This window comes from Rattus rattus, chromosome 18 (genome assembly GCF_011064425.1).
Source record: "Rattus rattus isolate New Zealand chromosome 18, Rrattus_CSIRO_v1, whole genome shotgun sequence".
Taxonomy (NCBI): Eukaryota; Metazoa; Chordata; class Mammalia; order Rodentia; family Muridae; genus Rattus; species Rattus rattus.
The window spans coordinates 39,674,484-39,695,445 of record NC_046171.1 but is presented as its reverse complement, the minus strand read 5'-3'; the positions used below and the strand labels follow the sequence as shown (position 1 = coordinate 39,695,445).

Below are 20,962 nucleotides of genomic sequence, written 5' to 3'. Positions count from 1 at the left end.
GGTATCATGTTGTTTTTGGGCAAGTGATCTCTGGTCAGGAAGTTGTGAGATAGACTGAGAACCAGAAAACAGATGCTGCTAGTAAACCATTTGCTGTTGTGGAGAGCTGATTCCAAAGTCTAAGGCTAAGAAGAAAAGAAAAGGCATAAGTCATCATCATCATCCAGTGATTCAGATAGCTCAAGTGATTCTCAGTCCTCCTCTGATTCTTCTGATTCTGAAAGAGCTTCTGAAGAAAGATCCAGAAAAAGGAAAAAGAAACATAGGAAACATTCCTGAAAGCATAAGAAGAAGAAACAAAAGAAAACCAAGAAAAGCCCATTGAGTGAAAGTGACACACACGTGTAGAACACGTTGATGCACAGCCCCCGTCTACTGTTGGTCCAGAAGAGATCCCTCCTATACCAGAAAATAGATTTCTAATGAGAAGTCCTCCTAAAGCTGATGACAAGGAAAGGAAAAACAGAGAAAAAGAGAGTGTAATCCACCTAACTCCCAGCCTGCTTCATACCAGTGATGATTCTTACACTAGGTCTGGCAGGAAAATTGAAGGAAGAGCACCAAGGCTTTATTGAACTCCTCCCAGCTCCAGATTGACAGATCAATTCTGAAGTGAGACTCCTTCTCATTGGAGACAAGAGATGCAGAGAGCTCAAAGAATGACGGTGTCAAGTAGTGAAAGGTGGAACAAAGGGGACAAGAATGAGTTAAATAAAGAAAATCAAAGGAGCCCAGTTAGAGTAAAAGAGAAAAAATAACATCACAGACACATGTCTGAGAGTCCAAACAGAAAAAATAGAAAAGGAAATAAAAAACAAAGTGAAGAAAAGGGGCAAATCCAAGAGTGGGAGCAAGAGCAAGGAGAGATCCAAGAGTAAGGCACAAGACTCGAAGACAAGAGGGTGAGTCCCAGAACTATAGAAAGGGATTATGAGACTACTAAAGAAAAAGAAAAACAGACAGATTCTAAAGGGAAAGATCAGGAGAGAACTAGAAGCAGAGAGACCTCCAAAACAGGTAGACTCAAAAGGTAATGAACACGATCATAGCAAAAGTAAAAAAAAGGATAGACATGCACAGTTTAAGAGTAGAGAATGGGATCTAACTAAAAGCAAACACAGTTACAACAGTAGAACAAGGGAGCAGAGCAGAAGTAGGGGCAGGAGCAGAAGAGTTTGGTCCAGAAGCCATGACAGAGATCACAGCAGAATCAAGGAGTGCCATAGAGAGAACAGGAGTATAGGAGGAGAGGAAGGTCATGAAGCCGGGATCGAAGAACACCAGGATGATCAAGAAGTAAAGATAGGAGGAGAAGGAGGGATTCCTGGAGCTAAGAGAGAGAGAGAAGAGGAGAGGGGGAGGAGAAGAGGGAAAGAGAGGAGGAGGGGGAGGAGGGGGAGAAAAAAAAGGAGTAGAGATGTAGAGGCCAGCCCTAAGCACATGGAAGAGAAGGGGGAAGGGAATGGGGAGAGAAGGGACAAAGGGGTAAGAAGGAAAGAGGGGTTAGAGCAAGAGATGAGCAAGAGCGAGTTGATCTTTTGATAATCTGCTACCTCAATAATTTGTACTACTAAAGTTTTAATAAACTTGAAATGAAAAAAAGAGAGAAAGAGAGAAAGAAAAGAGGCCAGCATCGCTGAGGTGAAATCTTCTGGGAAGTATTTTGTTGACTGCACAAAGAAATTGTGTTCCAGAGGTAGCCAAGGTTATACTTCATGCTGCAGCTGGACTTCGGTAATGTGTAAGAATTGCTCAGGTGGTACTGGGTTTGAAGGCATGTAGGGGTCAATGAGAGCACCTGAGGCCTGGAACTGTTGGGAACCAGGGAAGGCCACTGGTGAAGGGGCAACCCTCAGTTGCAGTTGATGGCCTAGGACTGAAGGGGTCATGCAAAGAAGTTGAGGTTTAGTGCCATGATAGAAACCTGTGAGAGGCTATAGAGATGCCAGTACCATGGGATGACCACCAGTAACAGAAGTGACCCACGCCCTTTCGAGGAGCCGAGATCATGTGTGGATCCCAGACATTAGAAGAATTTGTAATGTTGACATTGCCTTGGAGTCTCCAAGATGCTACATATGTTAGAGCCAAGGAAAGCTGCTAACTGGGAATGGAACCAGCCCAGAAGAAAGTTTGTTTCAGTTAACAAAAATGAAAGGAGTTGGGGATCTGAATAGTGCTTTGACAGCAGACGTGGAGATGTAGAGTTTGAAGTTTGCCCAGTTATTTTTTTGGTCTGGTTTGGTCTCATTGTTTTGGAATGGTAATGTATATCCTGTGATGTTTGAGGCATGTGATCTGCTTTTTGAGTTTGACTTTATAGGGGATTGTGTAAGTGATTGAATCTCGGAAAAGACTGAACTTTGGGCTTTTAACATTGTTGAGACTGCTATAGACTATGGGGACTTTTGAAGTTGGACTGAATGTACTTTGCATTATGCTATGTTGAGGTACGGCCCTCAAAGACTCTTGTGTTTGAACAAGCCTATGGAGGCCAGGGAATGGAACGTGGTTTGAATATGCTAGGCTCAGGGAGTGGCACTATTAGGAGGTATGGCCTTGTTGGAGGAAATGTCACTGTAGGGGTGGGCTTTGGGACCCTCCTCCTAGCCACTTGGGAGCCAGCTTTCTCCCACTTACCCTCAGAATAAGATGCAGAACTTTTAGCTCCTCCAGCACCATCCAGCCTGGACACTGCCATGCTTCTTGTCTTGATGATAATGGACTGAACCTCTAAACCTGTAAGTCAGCACCAATTAAATGTTGTCCTTTATGAGAGTTGCCTTAGTCATGGTGTCTCTTCACAGCAACAGAAACCTTAAGACAATATCTTAAAGAATTAAGGGAATGCTCAGTGAAATTACTTTTGAGTTAGTTCTTTGTGTTTGAGTGTGACGCCAGTGTGTATGCACACATGCAGAGGCCAAAGCAGGATGTCTGGTGTCTTATTAATTTCTCCTTTATTACCCTGAGACAGAGTCTCTCCACCAACCGGAGGCTTGTCATTTCTGCTAGGCTGGCTAACTACAGAGCCCATGGGATCTGGTTTCTACCTCTCAATGCAGTCTCGCCTGGCATTTTTAAAATTTAAAACATGTGGGTGTTGGGGATTTGAACTTAGGTCTTCATGCTTACAGCACAGATACTGTTATCCACTGGACAATTTTCCTCAACACATGCCAACATATTTTTTTTCAGTAGTACTAAAAATGGATCTGTGTGACCTGAGGGAAAAAACAAAACTGTTAACAGCTGATTTAAAAGACAACCAGGCATGCTGTATCTAAATGGAGCTGTTCGTAGACATCCATGTGGAATAGCTTTTAATATCGCTGTGTCAAATTATGATATAGTGGCAACAGTAATCATTTTATATGTGAAAGTTCTGATACTGCAGAAAGTTCCAGCCCCTCTAACTATAAAAAGATCCCACAAAGTGAGGATTTACTATGCTTTAAAAAAGACTTGAGAGATATGATTGGTATCTCTTTGAGTCCATAATTATGTTATTTCCAGAAAACTAATCTTTCCGCTATTTAAAGGTACATATTTAAATTCAGGCAGTGGCTAGGTATGGTGGTGCATACTTTATATCCTAGCACTGGGGAGGCAGAGGCAGCCTGGTCCACAGAGTGAGTTCCAGGGCATCTGGGACTACACAGAGAAACCCTGTCTAAATAAAAATAAAATCCTGGCAGTGGGAGACTCCTGAATGGCGACAACCAGCTAGCCATCTCTGAGCCTTTCCTAGGGGAAAAAAAAATTGGCGTTTAAGCTTTTAAGAAGAAGTAATGTTGCTTTGCTTCTCCTCGGCAGTCTTAGTTTAAATGTCTGACTGTATAAGTGAAATTCCAGCTACCAGTAACCAATCTGACCAAAAAGGTGAATGCTAAATTCTGTCTAGAATATTCTGCCGTCATTAAAAGCCAGCATACCTGGTGCTTGTGTTTATTTTGATAGGATCTTTTGTAGCCCAGCTGGCTTCAGATCTACCATGTAAGTGAGGGTGACCTTGAACTCCTGGTCTTCCTGCCTCTACCTCCTAAGTGCATGCTTACTGTGCTCTTTAGGTGGTGCTCAGGGTGGAACCCAGGGTCTCCTGCATGCTAGGCAAGTTCTCTGCCAACTGAGCTACCTCTCTCGTCCCTACATTTACCTCATTGTAATTCAGGGAAGCCAAGGGTTCGATGGAACCCACGTCGCTTATAGAACAGGTGAAGAGAATTCTACTTATGGCAAGATAAAAGTCATAGCACAGTATTTCATATTTTATTCAATTTTTAATTTGGTTTCCATTATTAACTCTCAAAACAAAAGAATTTCCAGTTTAAAAAACAATGCACTGACCACATAATTCCTTTTTCATTTTATACAGTTATACAAATATCCTAAATACACATTTGTGTTCAAGGATGGCAAATAAGATTAACTGTACAGTACAGAAGGAAAGAAAATATCTTAAGCATATTTAGAAGCAATAGAAATGTCTATACAAAACAAGCAAAATGGAATAAATTTTTTAATTTTATTTTTAAAGTATTGCAACAGGCCCACAGGTTTGTAACAAAAATGTCTTTGCACAGTTCCTCACAATGCCCCGTTAGTAGCTAAAGCAAGACAGCGGTCTTTAGAAAAGAATGTTTCAAAAATGCTACACATGGTACTATTTGCACAGTTTGATCAAAGTAACAAATCTACCTTTCAGTCAAGCAAAGCCTAGAGGAGATATACCAACAACGTGAAGATCATTGTATAAAAGTCATTGCACATTAATTTACTCAGTTGTTTGAAAAGTAAAAAAGTGTATTTACAAAATATTTTGCAGTCAAAATTATAAAGTGAGTGGATATCTCTAAGCAACACGTCTTGATACAGACAGTTTAAGGAACACACACGAATGACTTTCTGTACGAGGTTCCGTGTTCCTTCCACAGGGGAGTAAACATGATCTGTTCAAATGGATTTACAAGATGGTACATAGACTGAAGCAAACCCAACACCTGCGTACTAGAAAACAACGTTCACAGGTGAGATAATGGGGGTTTGTACACTGTAAGAAGTGAGCTATTCAGAGAGCAACAGGTTAGCAGGAGTCTTCACAGTCTCGATGGCAGACAGACGATGGACATCTTTGACTTGATGGAGGTTGAGAAAGCACCATGCAGAGGAGTTGAGTGGTAAACACTGAACGAATAGCACCGGGAGCTCTGTGACACTGTGACTCTGCTAACCTAGAACTGGTCCAGTAACTGCCGCAGGTACGGTGCCTTGGATAATTCTCTGTTTACTCGTGAGAGTTTGAAAAGTACTGGGCAGTTGAGAGAAACACAAGGGATATGTCGGTCGAAGGAACCTGTACAGTTCCTGCATATCTGAAAATAGAAAAAACATAGAATAGGAATGCGTCTCTGTGTGTACTACATATACATACATGCATATGTATGTATATGTAAATAACATGTTTGCAGACTCCTTCCTTTTACCTCAGTTAACTGGCAAACTTAACTTAGTACAGAAAATTCCATCTATTTACTGTCCCAGAAGCCTTGCCATATTGCATGCAAAGTACAAGATGGTCTCAAGATTCACTTCATTTCTTGGTTCACTTTCATTTACAATAAATAGTACCTTGTTACCCTGAAAGACACAGGCAGGCTACCTGTGCTTGCTCAGGCTCCTGACCCAGCACCCAGCACCCGGGAGAGCCCCGCCTTAGCTCTAGTCCTTCAAGACTGACTGACCTAAGCCCCTGAGAGCTGCACACACTGAGACAAAGTCACAGCTGAGGACTGTGATGTGAGGACAGGAGCCACCGAAGCAGCAGTGGAGGATGGTGGGATGGGGGAAATGTTGGGAAACGATTCATGTAATAAGAAATACCCACTATATACAAGGATCACAAACTCAATGGCAAACCCCGTGAATATGAAAAAAGTTAACACCACTAACAAGCAGGATGACAGTCAAGACCACTGTGGAGATCTGGGGGTGTTGGCACATTCCTCTAATCCTTCACTCTGGAGAAGCCTATGTTCCAGGCTAACCAGGGCCATAACATTCTCTCTCAAAAACCCAAACCAACAAACAAATCTACAATGAGAGATCATTTAACCTCAACTAGAATAGTTATTTTAAAAAGATATTAACAAATCAGAAAACAGTGAGGACATTAACATTAGAAATAAAGCTATCGTGATGCAGGTGTTTCTACTACTGCGCATGTATCTAAACGAACGACACCACCGAGTCTAAGACACACTCCTCCTCGTTAACTGTGGCTTCCATTGTCAACCGTCAAGGTCGGGCAGCACCTGACGTATGTAGCAAGAGACGGACAGGAAAAATACCTACAGAATAGAGTATTATTCAGCCGTAAAGGAAACCCTGTCATTTGTAACAAGGATGCAACCAAATGGAATAAACCATATATAGAAGGAAAAAAACCGCCACATTTTCATGTACAGAAATTAAAGTCGGTCGCACCTCACAGAAATGATGGGTGTGATAGTGATCACTTGAGGGTGGGGAGAGGAAGTAAGCAAAGGCTGCATAACCAGGTATCAAAGTGCACTTAGACTGGAGCACGGCACGGTGATGACAATCCACAGCAATTATCCAAAGGACGTACAAGAGAGGCCCTCGCCTAGGGTCATGGGTTTAATCTCGGTGCTGCATGTGTAAACCAAGGGTAGTGGTGCGCACCGATGACCCCAGCATGCAGGAGCTGGGGGCAGGAAGATCAAGTTTAAAGCCATTCTCAGCCAGACAGCAAGTTTGAGCCCAGCTCAAACCATTCGCCCACAAAGGGGAGGAGAGGAGGATATCACTAATACAAAGAAATGCCAATTAATCTGATCCAATCATTGCGTACACACTAAGTCATCCTATTCTAATACGCAAACACGTATTAAGGTGTTATAAGGGATAATGTAATGGACTAAGGTTGGGTTCCAGGCCCAGTAAGCAGTAGACCTTGGCAGCTTTGACCACATGCATCTGGCTTTAGAATCAAGGATGTAGGAAAGACATTGTTGAATCTCCCTCAAGTGGCTAAGGAAAGCCACGAAGGCTAGGGAGCATGAAGGGGGTCCCTGTATAGAGGTTCAGAGAGTCCATCATGTGATACTGTGAAAGTGAAGCCTGGATTGCCCTGGAGACCCCAGAGCCATGGGAGACCTGCTGAGGAGAGCTGTTAAGAGAGAGGTGTGCAATCAGCCCAGGAGAGAGACGTTTGCTGCAGTCAACAGAGTGGACATTAGCTAGAAATCTGAAGAGTGCACACAGACATGGAGATACAGAATTCGGAGTTTGCCCTGCTGGGTTTTAGCCTTGCTTTGGTCCAGTATTTCCTCACTGTTTCCTTCCCTTCTTTTGGACTGATAATCTATATTCTACGCCATATGTTGAAAGCATGTGACCTGCGTATCGGGAGTTACAGTTCAGAGACTGCCATGAGCCTCAGAAGAGACTTTGAACAGGGCTGAGACTCTGACAGACTCACGGGGCCTTTAGAAGTCGGATTGAGTGCATGGAATATGCTAGTTTGAATGAGAACAGCCCCATAGGACCAGAGATTTGCATGGTTGACCACTAGACCACTAGAGTGGCATTACTGGAACGGTGTAGGAGGTATAGCCTTTTTGGAAAAGTGTGCCATTGGGGTGGGCTTTGAGGTTTCAAAAGTCCACGCCAACCCCAGAGTATCTGTCTCTTCTCTCTCTGTGTGAGTGGCTTAGGATGTAGCTCTCAGCTATTTCTCCGGCACCATTTCTGACAGTGCCGCCATGCTTCCCACCATGACAGACTAAACCTCTGACTGCGAGCCAGCCCTCAGTTACATGGTTTCTTTTTTTTTTTTCTTTTTTCTTTTTTTCGGAGCTGGGGACCGAACCCAGGGCCTTGCGCTTGCTAGGCAAGCGCTCTACCACTGAGCTAAATCCCCAACCCCACATGGTTTCTTTTTTAAGAGTTGCTTTGGTCATGGTGTCTCTTCGCAGCAACAGAATCCTAACTAGGACAGTGACTAAGAACAACCAGTCATGGAATACATTTCTAGCAAAGGGGAAACTTTATAATACCTTACACAATCAGGTATAAATGATGCTTAGTTTCAAGTCATAAATGTAGTTAAAATGATTACTAAACATGAAAGACTAGTTTAAACCAGTGCTAGTGAGAACTCTTCAGAGTTCAGGAAATCTAGAACCATGTGATCACGGTTGCAAGCATTCAGTCTTAGCTACTCTGGAGGATGACCTGAATTAAGCAGTTCTTAGGCCAGCTGGCCTAGACCACATTTCAGAATCAAGTGAGACAGCAGACAGGCAGCAGCAACAGCACTAGACTGTGTTTGAGGAGATGAACAAGATCACTGCACTTACGGCTCTAATTCATTTGTGGAAGGGGTTCTGGTTTAAACATGGTTCACAAGGCACTGAAAATCTGTAAAATGCTACATGTCAACTGAAGGGCACATTTTCCTAAGCACGCTGGTCATTGTATCTAATGTCACATTATTGCTACAAGCAAACTACTTAGAAGCATGTACTCTGCAGAGACAGAGCATACTGTTCTAGGAAGCATTTTGCTAATTCGATCTTTGCCAAGAGACTCCATCTATCCTCAGTATAGCATTTCTGTGTTGTGGCTGTATGTACTACAGCCACATTAAGGTGCCAGGACAAACTGATGAATATTTAAGAACTCTCCTGCTGTCTGGTAAACAATCTAGCCTGGAACACTTAACTTGCTAAGTTTAGCTGAAATGTTTACTTATAAGGCTTTTACTGGTGATTTAAACCCCGACTGTTACAGCTCAATTCACACTTAAATTTAAAAAATTAACAGAAACAGGGTACCTATGTTTTAACTTAAGAAGGCAGACATTAAAAAAATTATCATTGTGAGGTCATGGACCCTGGAGGCAAACTTATAACCATCACTTTACTAAACTAGCGTAATGTCTACATTCTAGACATCTGTCCTTACACCTGCATGCAGGTGTGGTTTTCACCCCTCACCAAGGAAACTCATCTTTGTGAGAGAATCATTACAGAAAACCACACACAACCAAAATGCAGAGTTGTGGAGCCCAGAGAACCTTGTGGAAGAGAGGGCAGAAGTGTCAGTAGCTATACTTCTAAAGTCTAACCAATGTGACTTCTCAAACATGGACAGACAGACATCAAAGTTGACTAACCCCACACACAGAACTGCGGGCAACTACAGGAACGGTGAGAGTAGGAGAAATAGGCTTTCTCTTGGGAAGGCTCCATCAACTGGGGAAACCAATCCCAGATCACCCTTTAGCTGGCCTCCTTGGTCTGGCCATGGACGACTGAGGCACGCAGGCCCCCTGGCCTGACCACTGCCATCTCTGACAGGGAGTCGTGGGTGGTCATCACAGTATTAGGACACTCAATCTCCTTCTGGACACTGGGGCCACATTTCCAGTCCTGACAAGTTCTGGGGACTCACCTCTCCTCTCCTCCTCATTCCTCTATTGTTGGGAGCAGTGAGACAGCCTTAACAGGCTCACCAAACTCCACCATTTAGCTACACAGTTCAGGATATCCCTCTTACCCATTCCTTTCTAGTGGTGCCGCTTGTCCCAGCCCCTTCTGGGAAGGGATCTCCCAGCTAAAATGGGAGCTTCTGTTTCCTTTGCTCCCACCTCTGCCTGACCCCAGGCTCTCCAGGTGCTCCCCTCCTTCTCCGCTAAACCACACACTGTGACATACTTTTCCCCTTACTAGCCTCTCTCAGGTAGATCTCTGGGTATGAGACACCCACAGCTCCTTTATAGCCCAACATTTACCCAAGTTACTTGGACCGTCCTACCTCAGGGGTTCCAGGACAGCACGGATTTATTTGGCCTCTGACTCTATCTCTTCCTAAATCCAAGCTTATATAATGTATAGATGATCCTCTCCTTTGTAGTCCATCTCTGCAAATTAGCCAGGCAGATACCTCCACCTCATTACACTGTCCAGCAAGAGGATAGGGTCTCATCTCTAGGGTCCAGCTGTCTACCCCTCAAGTTATTATCTGGCATTAGCTAAGGCCACTACCATAGATAGAAAACATTCAATCCAGTCATGTCCAGTCCCACTGACAAGCATGAACTCTATTCTTCTTAGGGATGGCTGGTTTCTTATGCTTGATCCCTTCTCTCTCTGCTTGCCCACCACCTTTCATGAGGTGGCCGGCCCTTGGCCCTCACAGGAACCCTTTCTTCAACCCATTACTAAGCCATCTCAGAAGCCTTAACCGGCCCTCCTCCAGGCTCCAGCTAACTAGCACTAATTGTCCAAGGAACCCCTTCTACTCCTGTAAAGTCAGAGCCGCATGGCTGAGGCTGCCAAGCTCTGCTGTTTGTTGGAGCTAAAACATGGCCCTTTGTTTTATTATACCCTTCACTGCCTACATTTGGCTGTTTAGGAACTTGCACTGGAGAGTGACCTTGAACTCGAGATCTGTATGGCTCTGTCTCCTGAATGCTTGGATTAAAGGAGTGTACTGTCACATCTAGACCTCAGCCTTTCCCCTTCATAAGATCTTTATAGTTCTGGACTGTAATTCATTCCTGATAGTCAAGCTGACAACCAAGAACAGCCACCACAATCCATCTCTTATCAACACCTCTTAATAGTGCCACTTCCCATGGGCCAAGCATATTCAAGCCACCACAATCCTCATCTCCAGATACTCAACAAATTTTATCCTACCTGCATCAGATCTGTTACCCTAGAAGTCAGGCTTTATCTTATTTTATTAAAACTTATTTATAGCCTGCCTCTGAGGATCTATGCTTTCTAAAAATATCACTGCTTCTTGTAAAATTTGCTACTCCCAGGCATAGGAATCTTCCTTTCCACAGTTATCAAACCAGGGGATCCCTCTCTGGGTCAGACTAGTAGTTCAACCTCACCCACATGCCCACAGTCAGATGTTTCAGATAACTTTTGGTCCTGGAAATCATCCTCAGGATGGGTAGAGGCTTTCCCCACCACTAATAGATCACAGACAGTTTCTGATCTCTTTTTCAGGGAGACCATCTCCCATTTCAGAGTTCTAACCTTTCAATCAGACAATGGCCCTGCATCTCTCATACTTTAGCCCAAGCCCTTAACATTCCATAGTGTTTCGTAGACCTTATCATCTCAGTCTTCAGGCAGGGCTGAATGAACCAATTGCTCTCCCAAAAACATTTATCAAACTCTCCCAAGAACTTCATACAGACTGGATAAAACTCCTGCCGTTGGCTTGCCTGTGAGGGCCCCCTCAAAAAACCACCTCTTCATCTTCTCTTTCTAGCTTATGGGTCAATGGCTCTCCTGTGTCCTGGCTCGTACCTCAGCCGTCACCTCTCCCCGTCACCTTCTTATCCCTTATTATACTATTCTCACATGCTTCTTGTAACTCTAGCCATCACCGCCTGTCTCAGCCTCATCCCGATCTTCCCTCTTCAGTCAACATTGGACTTGATTTTCTTCTCTCCTCCAGGTCACAATCCTCTCTCTCCTGAACAGACCCCCTTTAAGGTCATCCTTACTACCCCAACTGCCGGCAAGCTCACTGATTTCCTTCAGTGGGTTCAATTTTCTTATCTCAAATTTCTACCATCGTCTCAAGATAATCCTCCTCCTTATATTTCAACCCCAACAGGACCTTGCTCTCTTAAGTTTCAGATGATACCAAGGACGACCAGCCTGCCTCTGGTCTCAGAAGAATGAGGCCTCATACATCTGCAGAGTCCCAAGCCTGACACTACTGGGTTATCCTGACACTATTGGGCTATCCTTTTACTTCCTCTTGCCCACACCCATCAGGAGTGAACTCTATGCATGGAGATTTGAGGTTCCAAACCTACACTCAACGGTTCAACCTGACCACGCATGTCACCAGCAGGTGGCCAAAAGGAGATACTTATCCCTACAACGCCTAAATCAATTTCTCAAACACCATTCCCTGTGCGTGTTTTCTCTATGATTAAACTAGAAACTACTGTCAACGTCAGCCAGAGGCTTATGGAGGCTGCCCTTACTGGTCCTGTAGGAGACACAGGAAGGTGTTCTACTTTTTATGCAGAATGGGGAATCTTTTGTATTCTAATTAAGGACCCAGGGCACTCCAGACAGGAGACAGGGGTCACTCATCACAGCTGCCCATCTGGTATAATCAGAATACAGAGGGTTCATACATCCCACTCTCAGCCCCTAGGTATAAACACAGAGGAAGTGGCCCAGTGCTCCTCAGGGTCCTCACATCCATAGCATCACCCGTTCAGATGACAGTGACCATACATCCCCATCACAGTACCTCGTTTCAGACCTTACCCTCTGCCTTCAGCTGACAGTTTTGGACAATGTTGGTTGTGTGTCCCTTCTGGGCCAAGCTCACAGCCACCATTAGAGGCCTTGCCCATTGCCTTACTAGACTGTCTTACTTCTCTGCTTGTCAACTGCTTTAAGCCCTGCATCTCTATCAGCCCTTATCTCTCCAACATCTCCCTCTCTCTTTGCTATTGCAGATTGCTCTAACTCCTCATGGACACACTCTCTGGGCACACTGCAGGCCTCAGACTGTAACCATCCCTTAACTAGTATTACCACCCAGCCCTAATGTTCAAACCCTCAAAATGCTCAAGGATTTCAGGCCTGCAGCACGCAAGTATACCATGACAGTGAAGATGGAACTCAGCCCAAGGACAACTCACCAAGCCAGCAGCAAATCGTCTAATGAGAACGCCTTTCTAACTCCCAATCCTAACCCCCCAGTAATAAACAAGAAAGGCAGAATGTAAGACAGAAAGGTGAAGGAAACCCACTAATACCCGAACAGGAAGACCCATCAACCTCTGAGCTTGCCCAAGCTCAGGAATCGAAACCCACCAATCCTTACCTGGAAATCTCCACCCTGCTTTCAGCTCACTTCCCTGTTGCTTCCCCAGCGTGGAGGCACCCTCCTGGGTTTCTCCCTCACAGTGTGACTTTGTGGTATTCCTTGGTTCTCTATTGCCAGGATACCTCTGGGAACAGAGCTGTACTGCTCTTGCTGGAGAAACCCTTCCCCTCTGGGTGCAGAACTGTGACACTTGTAATCGGGGAGCCTCCCCTCCTGTACCAGAACTGTTAAGACTTGTACTAAAGACACCTCCCTCTGCAGAGCTGTGACACATTATTTTTAAATAAAAGGTATTGGGTAGATGGTCATTGCAATCTACGTTTAATAAACAATATTCTACTCTATAAAACCCAAAACTAAATTGTAAAATAAGCCATTTTTACTCTTAAATTGCAGTGTTAATTAAAAATATTAATATGTATGTGTATGTGCCTGAGTGAGCTTATGTGTATAACATAAGCCAGAAGGCATCGGATTCCCTGGAACAGGAGTTACAGCAGTTGCTAACGGTCTGTAAGGTGGGTGCTAGGCACTGAACTTGGGTCCAGTGCAGAGCAATAGGCACTTGTAGTTACTGAGCATCTCTCTAGCTCCAACCGTATTAGGAGTCTCCTGTTTAGAACGCTCACTTCATTTTTCACACTGGATTCACACCTCATTCTACCTGAGAGCTGCTGCTAACTCCTGAAGAACCAGACTTTTTGGGCGTTTGGGTACACTTATCGAGGCTGTACCTTCACAAGCTGCTCCTGTTGGCGCTCCAGTTCTCGAATTTCCTGGTTGAGGATGATGGCTACATGCTGAGGCTGGCTCCGACACTGACTGCAGATGCCGTGCTGAGTCAGGCCGTCACACACAGGACAGTGCAGGGTAGTGAAGTACTGTGAGATCGTGCCTTTCCGCCCCTCAAGGTCACTTCTGGAAGAGCTGGTGGCTTTCTGGATCTACAAATACATCAGTTCAGAGTGATCTTCACAGCAAAGCAGCTACTCACCTAATTACAGCCTTTTCTTTCTCTTAACAAATGTTCAAAAATTGTTTTAGATAGGGGAATATATAGAAGTGACAAAGTCTTTACGGACCAAGGTCTTTTTAAGACTTATATGGACTTTATCATTTCAAAAAGATTTTTTTTACATGTGTGAAAGTTTTGCCTGTTCGCATTTATGTGCAGTACACACATGCCTGTTAGATCTCCTGGAACTGGGGCTACAGGTGGTTCTGAGCCACCATGCAATTCTAGAAATTGAACCTGGGTCCTCGACATGAGCAAAAAGTAATGGCTACCACTGGGCTGTGTATCCGGCCCCCGAGCTTACATATCTCTATCATTAGATATCTTGTTTCGTTAGTCAGTAGCGTGTGACAGCATTTCAAATGTAACTGGAGACATACCACCCAGGAACTCTAGTCGGCATTAGTATTTATTTCAGAGATCGGGTACTCTTTTTACATTGAAATAATATTCTATTCTTGGAGCCTTATAAAAATCATTTTGCATAAATATTAAGGAGAAAGGTATTTTAGAAATGTCATTGACTTAGAATTCTTGCTGGTCATACAATTAAAAAGAAATCTGAGTTTCCTGGCTTCTAGCCAGAATATAGAATTTTATGTCAGCCAGCAAAAATTCTCTGAAGTAGTTTTAACCTTAATTTTCTAGTTTACATTCTTCCTTCTTTTTAAAAATCTAATTTGTTTAAAAAAAAAAAAGAAACCAGTTTTCTTTCTTAGTTTGGCTGAACATCATGCATTAATGAGCACATTTGAAGTAAATTCTCACGAACAGAAAAGTGCCCCAGATGCTTCAACTCACGAATTACCTTTTCAGGCACAACTAAGCAACAAGGGTTCCTGCAAAGCTGTGTTCTAAGCTTCTACCCTGGGCGTTTTACTCAAGTGAGATGGTATGTGAAGATCAGTTCTTTCCTCTGGTTTTGCAGGATTGTGTCTAGATACTATATCTCATCCGTTCTTTTCCTTTAAGACAGGATCTTGCTATGTAGCCAGGCTGACCTCAAGTTTACCATTTCCCGTTCCAGTTTCAGGGTCTCTTACTAAATTTGGAGCTAGACTGGCAAGACTGGCTGCCTATCCAGCCACTGGAACTCTTATCTCTGCCTCCCAGTGCAGGGAGTGTGCATACACTGTCATATCTATCATTTTATGTGTGCGTTAGGGATTTGAACTCAAGTCATCGAGTTGGCAGCAACCAACTTTGCTTACTAAGTCATATCCTCAGTCCCCTCCAATGCATTTCTTTCTTTTTAAAAAAGATTATTTATTTATTTTATGCATATGAGTACACTGTAGCTGTCTTAAACATATCAGAAGAGGGCATCAGATCTCATTACAGATGGTTGTGAGCCACCATGTGGTTGTTGGGATTTGAACTCAGGACCTCTGGAAGAGCAGTCAGTGCTCCTAACCCCTGAGCCATCTCTCTAGCCCTGCTATGCACTTCTTAAATGTCCACTTTAAAGGCTGGGGAGATGTCTCCGTGGTTAAGAGCACTTGCTGATCTTTCAGAGGACCCCAGTTCAGTTTCCAGCACAAACATGACAGCCCCTAAACCGGTAAACCTCCAGTTCCAGGATATCTGATGCCTTCTTCTGACCTCCACTGGTATTAGACACATTCGTGTGCATATAATCCACATAAGCAAACATACTCATACAACCTTAAAAAGAAAACCCCTGCCCACTTTGAAGTAATTTTGTACGTCATTTCTTTTCCACTAGCTGATTTTTTGAGTTATTTTGTGGCTGATCACCACTGAAACTTGGGGATTCTTTGAGCACTCTTACAGTTTGGGAACTTGGTAGAAGCTAAGAAGGTGCATACAGAGAGTTACACTGCTCACTGAGGAAGCCTGGAGAGCATGGCGCCTTTGTAAGTTTGGATAATGGAGGACAATTTCTCACAGGACATAAATAAAATCTAGTTATACTGAAATATTTATAGGGCATGTGTTAGTTAGTAAACGTACCCTTGGTAACTCTTGATACCAGCTGAAGACATCAATACCAATAAGAGAGAAGATTCTTGCCAGCGGTGGAAGAATTTGCTTGGTGATATAGTAAGTGGCATTCAGTCTCAGAGTCGGATCTTGTAAGACTTCTGCTGGGCGCCTTATCAACTGGATAAGGGGTAGTCCAGGGGTCCCATAAACAATGACGTACGGCACTCGTTCTCCAACTCGAGGCTCAGAGCGCCGGTCATAAGCAAGCATTTTCCTGTTCAAATCCAAATGAAGTACACAGACTGTCAGAGAAAGCACCTTGCCAGCAAATTATTCAGAATTAAGCCTGAAAACCAAGAGCAATCTACAGGGCTACCTTCGAATTAGATCTCTGATTCTTTGAGAATTATATACACTTTGCTCAGCTGATATCAAGTAGACAAGCTATAACAGTTTGAAACTTACTCTCTACAGCACTGTTACCTGGATTAGGTCTTAGTGTTATTATATATCTACCAGTGAAAGAAGAGAGAAATTTAAACAATCTGACTGCAGAATGACATCTAAATGCTCCTGCAGTTCCAACCTAAGGACTGCCATGGTTCTGCTATGGAAGAAACAAACTTAACCAGACACATCAGTTTATTGCATTTAGTTCCCTAAGCTCAGAAGAAGACATCTTCCAAAGCACAGGGAAACATTTTAACTTCAGCGAGGGTAAGGTAAAGACAACGCTGCATTTGTAATGAGTTGCCTTTCTCTTGCTGCGTTGCAGATGACCTCTGCACTGTCCTGGTGCACTGAGGACTGGGCTGTAGTATGCATGCCTCATTACCTTGTAAGCTCAAGGGCTGGGACACAGGCTCCAGGCCTGTAAGAAAAACTTCCTCGGTACTCCTTGGCAAAGATAAAATCTTGTATGCTGGCCTTTCCTTCCACAAGTTTCATACATTGTCGCTGTACGTACTGTTTAATTAGGCTGATATCTCTGGTTTCAAACAGCAGCTTTAGAGAACGCTCAAGTATCTTAAGACAAAAAGATGCAGAAAAGATAAAACAGCTCCCAGTATGTTTCAGTCTTATTGTTAAGTTTTCTTTAAAAAGTTATCAGATACTGGAATCAAACATGCACACACACGCACACCCGCCCATGCTCAATCTTGTGATTAGACAATAAAAATGATTAGACACTGGAAGTATTTGAGACTTTATATAGCTTGTTATTTCTTAGAATATCACATAGCTTGAGAAAAATTATGTTAGAATGATATTCAGAGGAAACATAAAACTTTGTTTTTCTTAAACAGTCAAAGCACCCGGATAACAAGAAACAGGACAAAAATCTTATGTACTGGGAGAAGCCAATTTAGCTAAAGAAAAAAATGAGAAACGTAAATATCACCAATGAGTCACATACAATAAAAAATAAATCCGCCTTCCTCTGCCTATTTTAATGGTGCAGGTAAGTGACGGAGTTTCTGTATTGCAAGAATTTCAGGCACAACATGACCCAGCATGCAGTGCACAGATTTAGTGGAATTCCAGTCACTCTGGAATGAGTTTAGTTTCTTAGGATGTATCTGATAACTTTCCTGTCTGCATCCTGCTCCCTACTTTTTGGGAACTGTTAGGTGAGAAGCTATCCTATTTTCAGAGGCAACAGCCAAGAAACTCATAATTTTGATAGAAATATTGATAGAAAGATATGGGAAGAACTCTGAAACTAAGTACAATAATTTCAAATTATGTACTTATGCAAGACACAGTCCTTTAACTGGATGTTCAGTCACATCTGTACCAAGTCTCTGGCTGCTTACTTCTCATTGCTGCAAACAGCACACACACAACTCACCTTGGAAACAGCACACACACAACTCACCTTGGAAACAGCGGGGCAAGAGTCTCTTCTCACTGTTTCTATTCCTTTAGCGTCGAACACTGGGTCCTTCTGATCCAGTGTTTCATACATGTAACCCACATATCTCTTTTTTGTTTGCAAAACACAAGGCAAATATACCTGTAGTAAAATGGACAAAATGACTCATAGTAACCACTTTTCCCCAACTGTGACTAATTTTCTTTATAAAACATTTACATATTCCCAAGGATGCAATAAATTCCTATCAACAACCTAGAAGGCAAAAGCACACAGAACGAATTGCTATTACTTCTTAAAATCCACTCCTTTTTACACTAACTTGCTTCTACTTCGAGTGAAACTATTTTCCCAAAGCCACTGATCAATATGTATTAACTTTAAATTGCTTTATATTTAGGGACAGCGCAAAGCTAAAACTACAAGAATAAACAGTGAAGACTCCTGACGGCCTCCCTTCTGGCCTCCTCTGGACTTCTGTCCAGAGGTTCTCTGCAAACATACGCAGCACTTAACATTCTAGTCTTCTCCCTACACTGGAAGCTTACCGTAGACTTCTCTGCACTTGTATATTTAAGTCAACAGTTTTCTGTGGAGACTATGTCGGTAGAATGTGGACGGCTCCATAGCGACAGAGAAGTCCACGGTACAGAGGTATTATGACTGAGGTGACCGAGTACCCACCTCAGGACACTGAGGATGCTTTCAATCTTTAGACATTTAGCTACAGTAAATAACCTTACACCTCACATGATTTAATCTTTGGGATAAATCCTTTTACTTTAAATTATGTTATAAAATTTACCATTTTTCTTCCCCTTAAGCTCCCCTCCAGAAACATCCTCACTTAACATTTCTTACTTTCCTTTTTAAGGAGACAGTATATTTTTCACAGAGTAGCTTTGAATTTCCTAGACTTAAGTGACTCTCCTCTGACAGCCCCCAGAGCAGCTACAGGCATGCGCCATTAGGTCTGGCCCATTTATTTTTTCTTAATGTAAAAATAAGAACTTTATGTCTGTTGTGGTTGACATGGTAATAAAGCATGTTTATATGGAATGCCCAAGCTTTATCGATAAACACATTAAATGTACATGGCTTTAATATTTCAATTAAAAGGCAGAAATGATCAGAAGGAATAAAAAAAAATAAAACTATTCTGATATTAGAAATCTATTTAAACATAGGGCTCAGAAAAGTTAAAAAACAAACTAAAAACTAGAAAGTTATTCACATTAAAATTAACAAAGACAAAGGTGGGAAAATGGTTTTCACTCAATACAAGGAATCTTCTAGCAAATCGATTTAAGGAATAACGCCTGACAGCACTGTAGTGAACGAAGGCAAATCCACGACTAAGGGGAGACCTCGGCATCTTCAATTCAGTGAGAGCAGAGACTTCCACAACACAACCAATGAAAACTTGAGCGAGCCTTCTAGCCACTGACCAGGAAAACCACAGACTTTCAAGGTCACATGACAGATCTGCAAAGGCAGACTAACAGAAGAAACAATTTTGACAACTCTATGAGCCACTGAAATCACACAAAGTTTATCCTTTGACCATAATGCAGCCGAATTACACCACTAACAAGGGTCTCTTACACAACCCCTAGCCATGAGAAACCAGCACATTCCTAAGTAACCTACGGGACATTGTCACTGAAGTGAATAAAGACAGAAAACAAAAATGTTAAACTTGTACCTTAGCAGGTTTAGGCAGAAATAATTGTATCTTTCGAAGCTTATAACAGATTTAAAAATCAATGAGCCGTAGTTACAAATTAAGAGATGAGAAAACAAAGCCAACTAAACCCATAGTAAGCAGACCAACAGTAGAAGTTTTCAAAGTTGTTTTTTAAAAAAGTTCAATAAAACCCACCATACAACTCACAGACCACATGAAGCTCAAGAAGAAGACCAAAGAGTGGATGCTTCAGTCCTACTAAGAAGGGGGTAATCATAGGAGGTAGCAGGTGGGAGGGACTTGGGATGAAGACAGGACGGGGAGGGGGAAAGGGGGCAGGATCAAGTGTGGGAGAAGATGGGGGAGATGTACGGGTCAGCAAACTGAACAGAGGTGTGTAGCAATGGGGCATGGGAATCTGGGGGTAGTCACCAGAAAGTCCCAGGCCAGGAACGCAAGAGCATTCCCGGACCCTATGGGGATGACATTAGCTGAAATACCCAACAAAGGGGAGGGAGGACCTGTTGGGACCATATCCAGAGGTTAGGCATGGCCCCTGGTTGAGGGATGGGGCCACCCACTCATCTCCAAAATTTTAACCCAGGATTGCTCTTGTTTAAAGGAAATAGAGGGACAAAGAGTGGAGCAGAGCCTGAAGGAAAGGCCATCCAGAGACCGCCCCACCTGGGGATCCATCCCACATGCAGTCACTAAACCCAGACACTATTGCTGATGCCAAGAAGTGCATGCTGACAGGGCCTGATATGGCTGTCTCCTGAGAGGCTTGGCCAGAGCTGGACCAATACAGATGCAGATGCTTGCAGTCAATCATCAGGACTGAGCATGGGGACTCCAATGGAGGAAGTTAGGGGAAGGACTGAAGGAGTTGAAGGGTTTGTAAGCCCAAAGGAAGAACAACAATATCAACCAACCAGACCCATGGCTCCAGCTGCAGATGTAGCAGAGGATGGCCTTGTCTGGTATCAATGGAAGAGGGGGCCTTTGGTCCTGTGGAGGATGGTGCCCCGGTGCAGGGGAGTGCTAGGGAGGTGAGGTGGGGGGGCACCCTCACAGAAGCAGGTGGGGGGGGATGGAATGGGGGGTTTGTGTCGTGGAAACCGGGAAAAGTGATAACATTTGAAAGTAAATAAAATATCCAATAAAAAGTGCAATAAAGCAATAAATGTGTAGCTAGAGTAGAATGAAGAAGGAAAACCCATAAACTACCAACCATCGCAAATGACAGAATGTCACCAGACACTCTGGATACTAAAGCAATGAAGAAACATGAAGGACTCCCGCCAACAAACAGGACACTTAAAAGGAAGGAATTCTGTGGCAACCAAGTCACTGAAGCAGGCAAGAGAAGAAAGCTGGGAAAGACGACAGCTTTTAAAGTCTGCTTCCAAACAGCAAATGATTTCTTGAGGAAGAAGTAATTGTATTGTGTGTTATGTGCAGGTGTGTATAGCTGTGTGTGGGAATTTGTGTGCCTCTGGGTATCAAGGTCAGAGGACAACCTTGGGTGCTA

At 43.3% G+C, this 20,962-nt stretch overlaps 1 protein-coding gene and 1 pseudogene across 1 annotated transcript in view; one reads left to right on the top strand and one right to left on the bottom strand.

Moving 5' to 3' along the window:
• The window catches only part of LOC116886975, a 706-nt pseudogene extending 381 nt beyond the window's left edge, over positions 1-325 (top strand).
• A 3,932-nt stretch (positions 326-4,257) lies between these two features.
• Positions 4,258-20,962, bottom strand: part of Rev3l (REV3 like, DNA directed polymerase zeta catalytic subunit) — a 155,547-nt gene continuing 138,842 nt past the window's right edge. The window contains exons 28-32 of the mRNA XM_032888520.1: positions 17,748-17,885; positions 16,704-16,894; positions 15,896-16,142; positions 13,641-13,850; positions 4,258-5,372 (exon numbers count right to left, since the gene is read on the bottom strand). Of these exons, the coding sequence (XP_032744411.1) occupies positions 5,232-5,372; positions 13,641-13,850; positions 15,896-16,142; positions 16,704-16,894; positions 17,748-17,885 (927 nt within the window). The 3' untranslated portion in view covers positions 4,258-5,231. The remainder of the gene's footprint in view (positions 5,373-13,640; positions 13,851-15,895; positions 16,143-16,703; positions 16,895-17,747; positions 17,886-20,962) is intronic.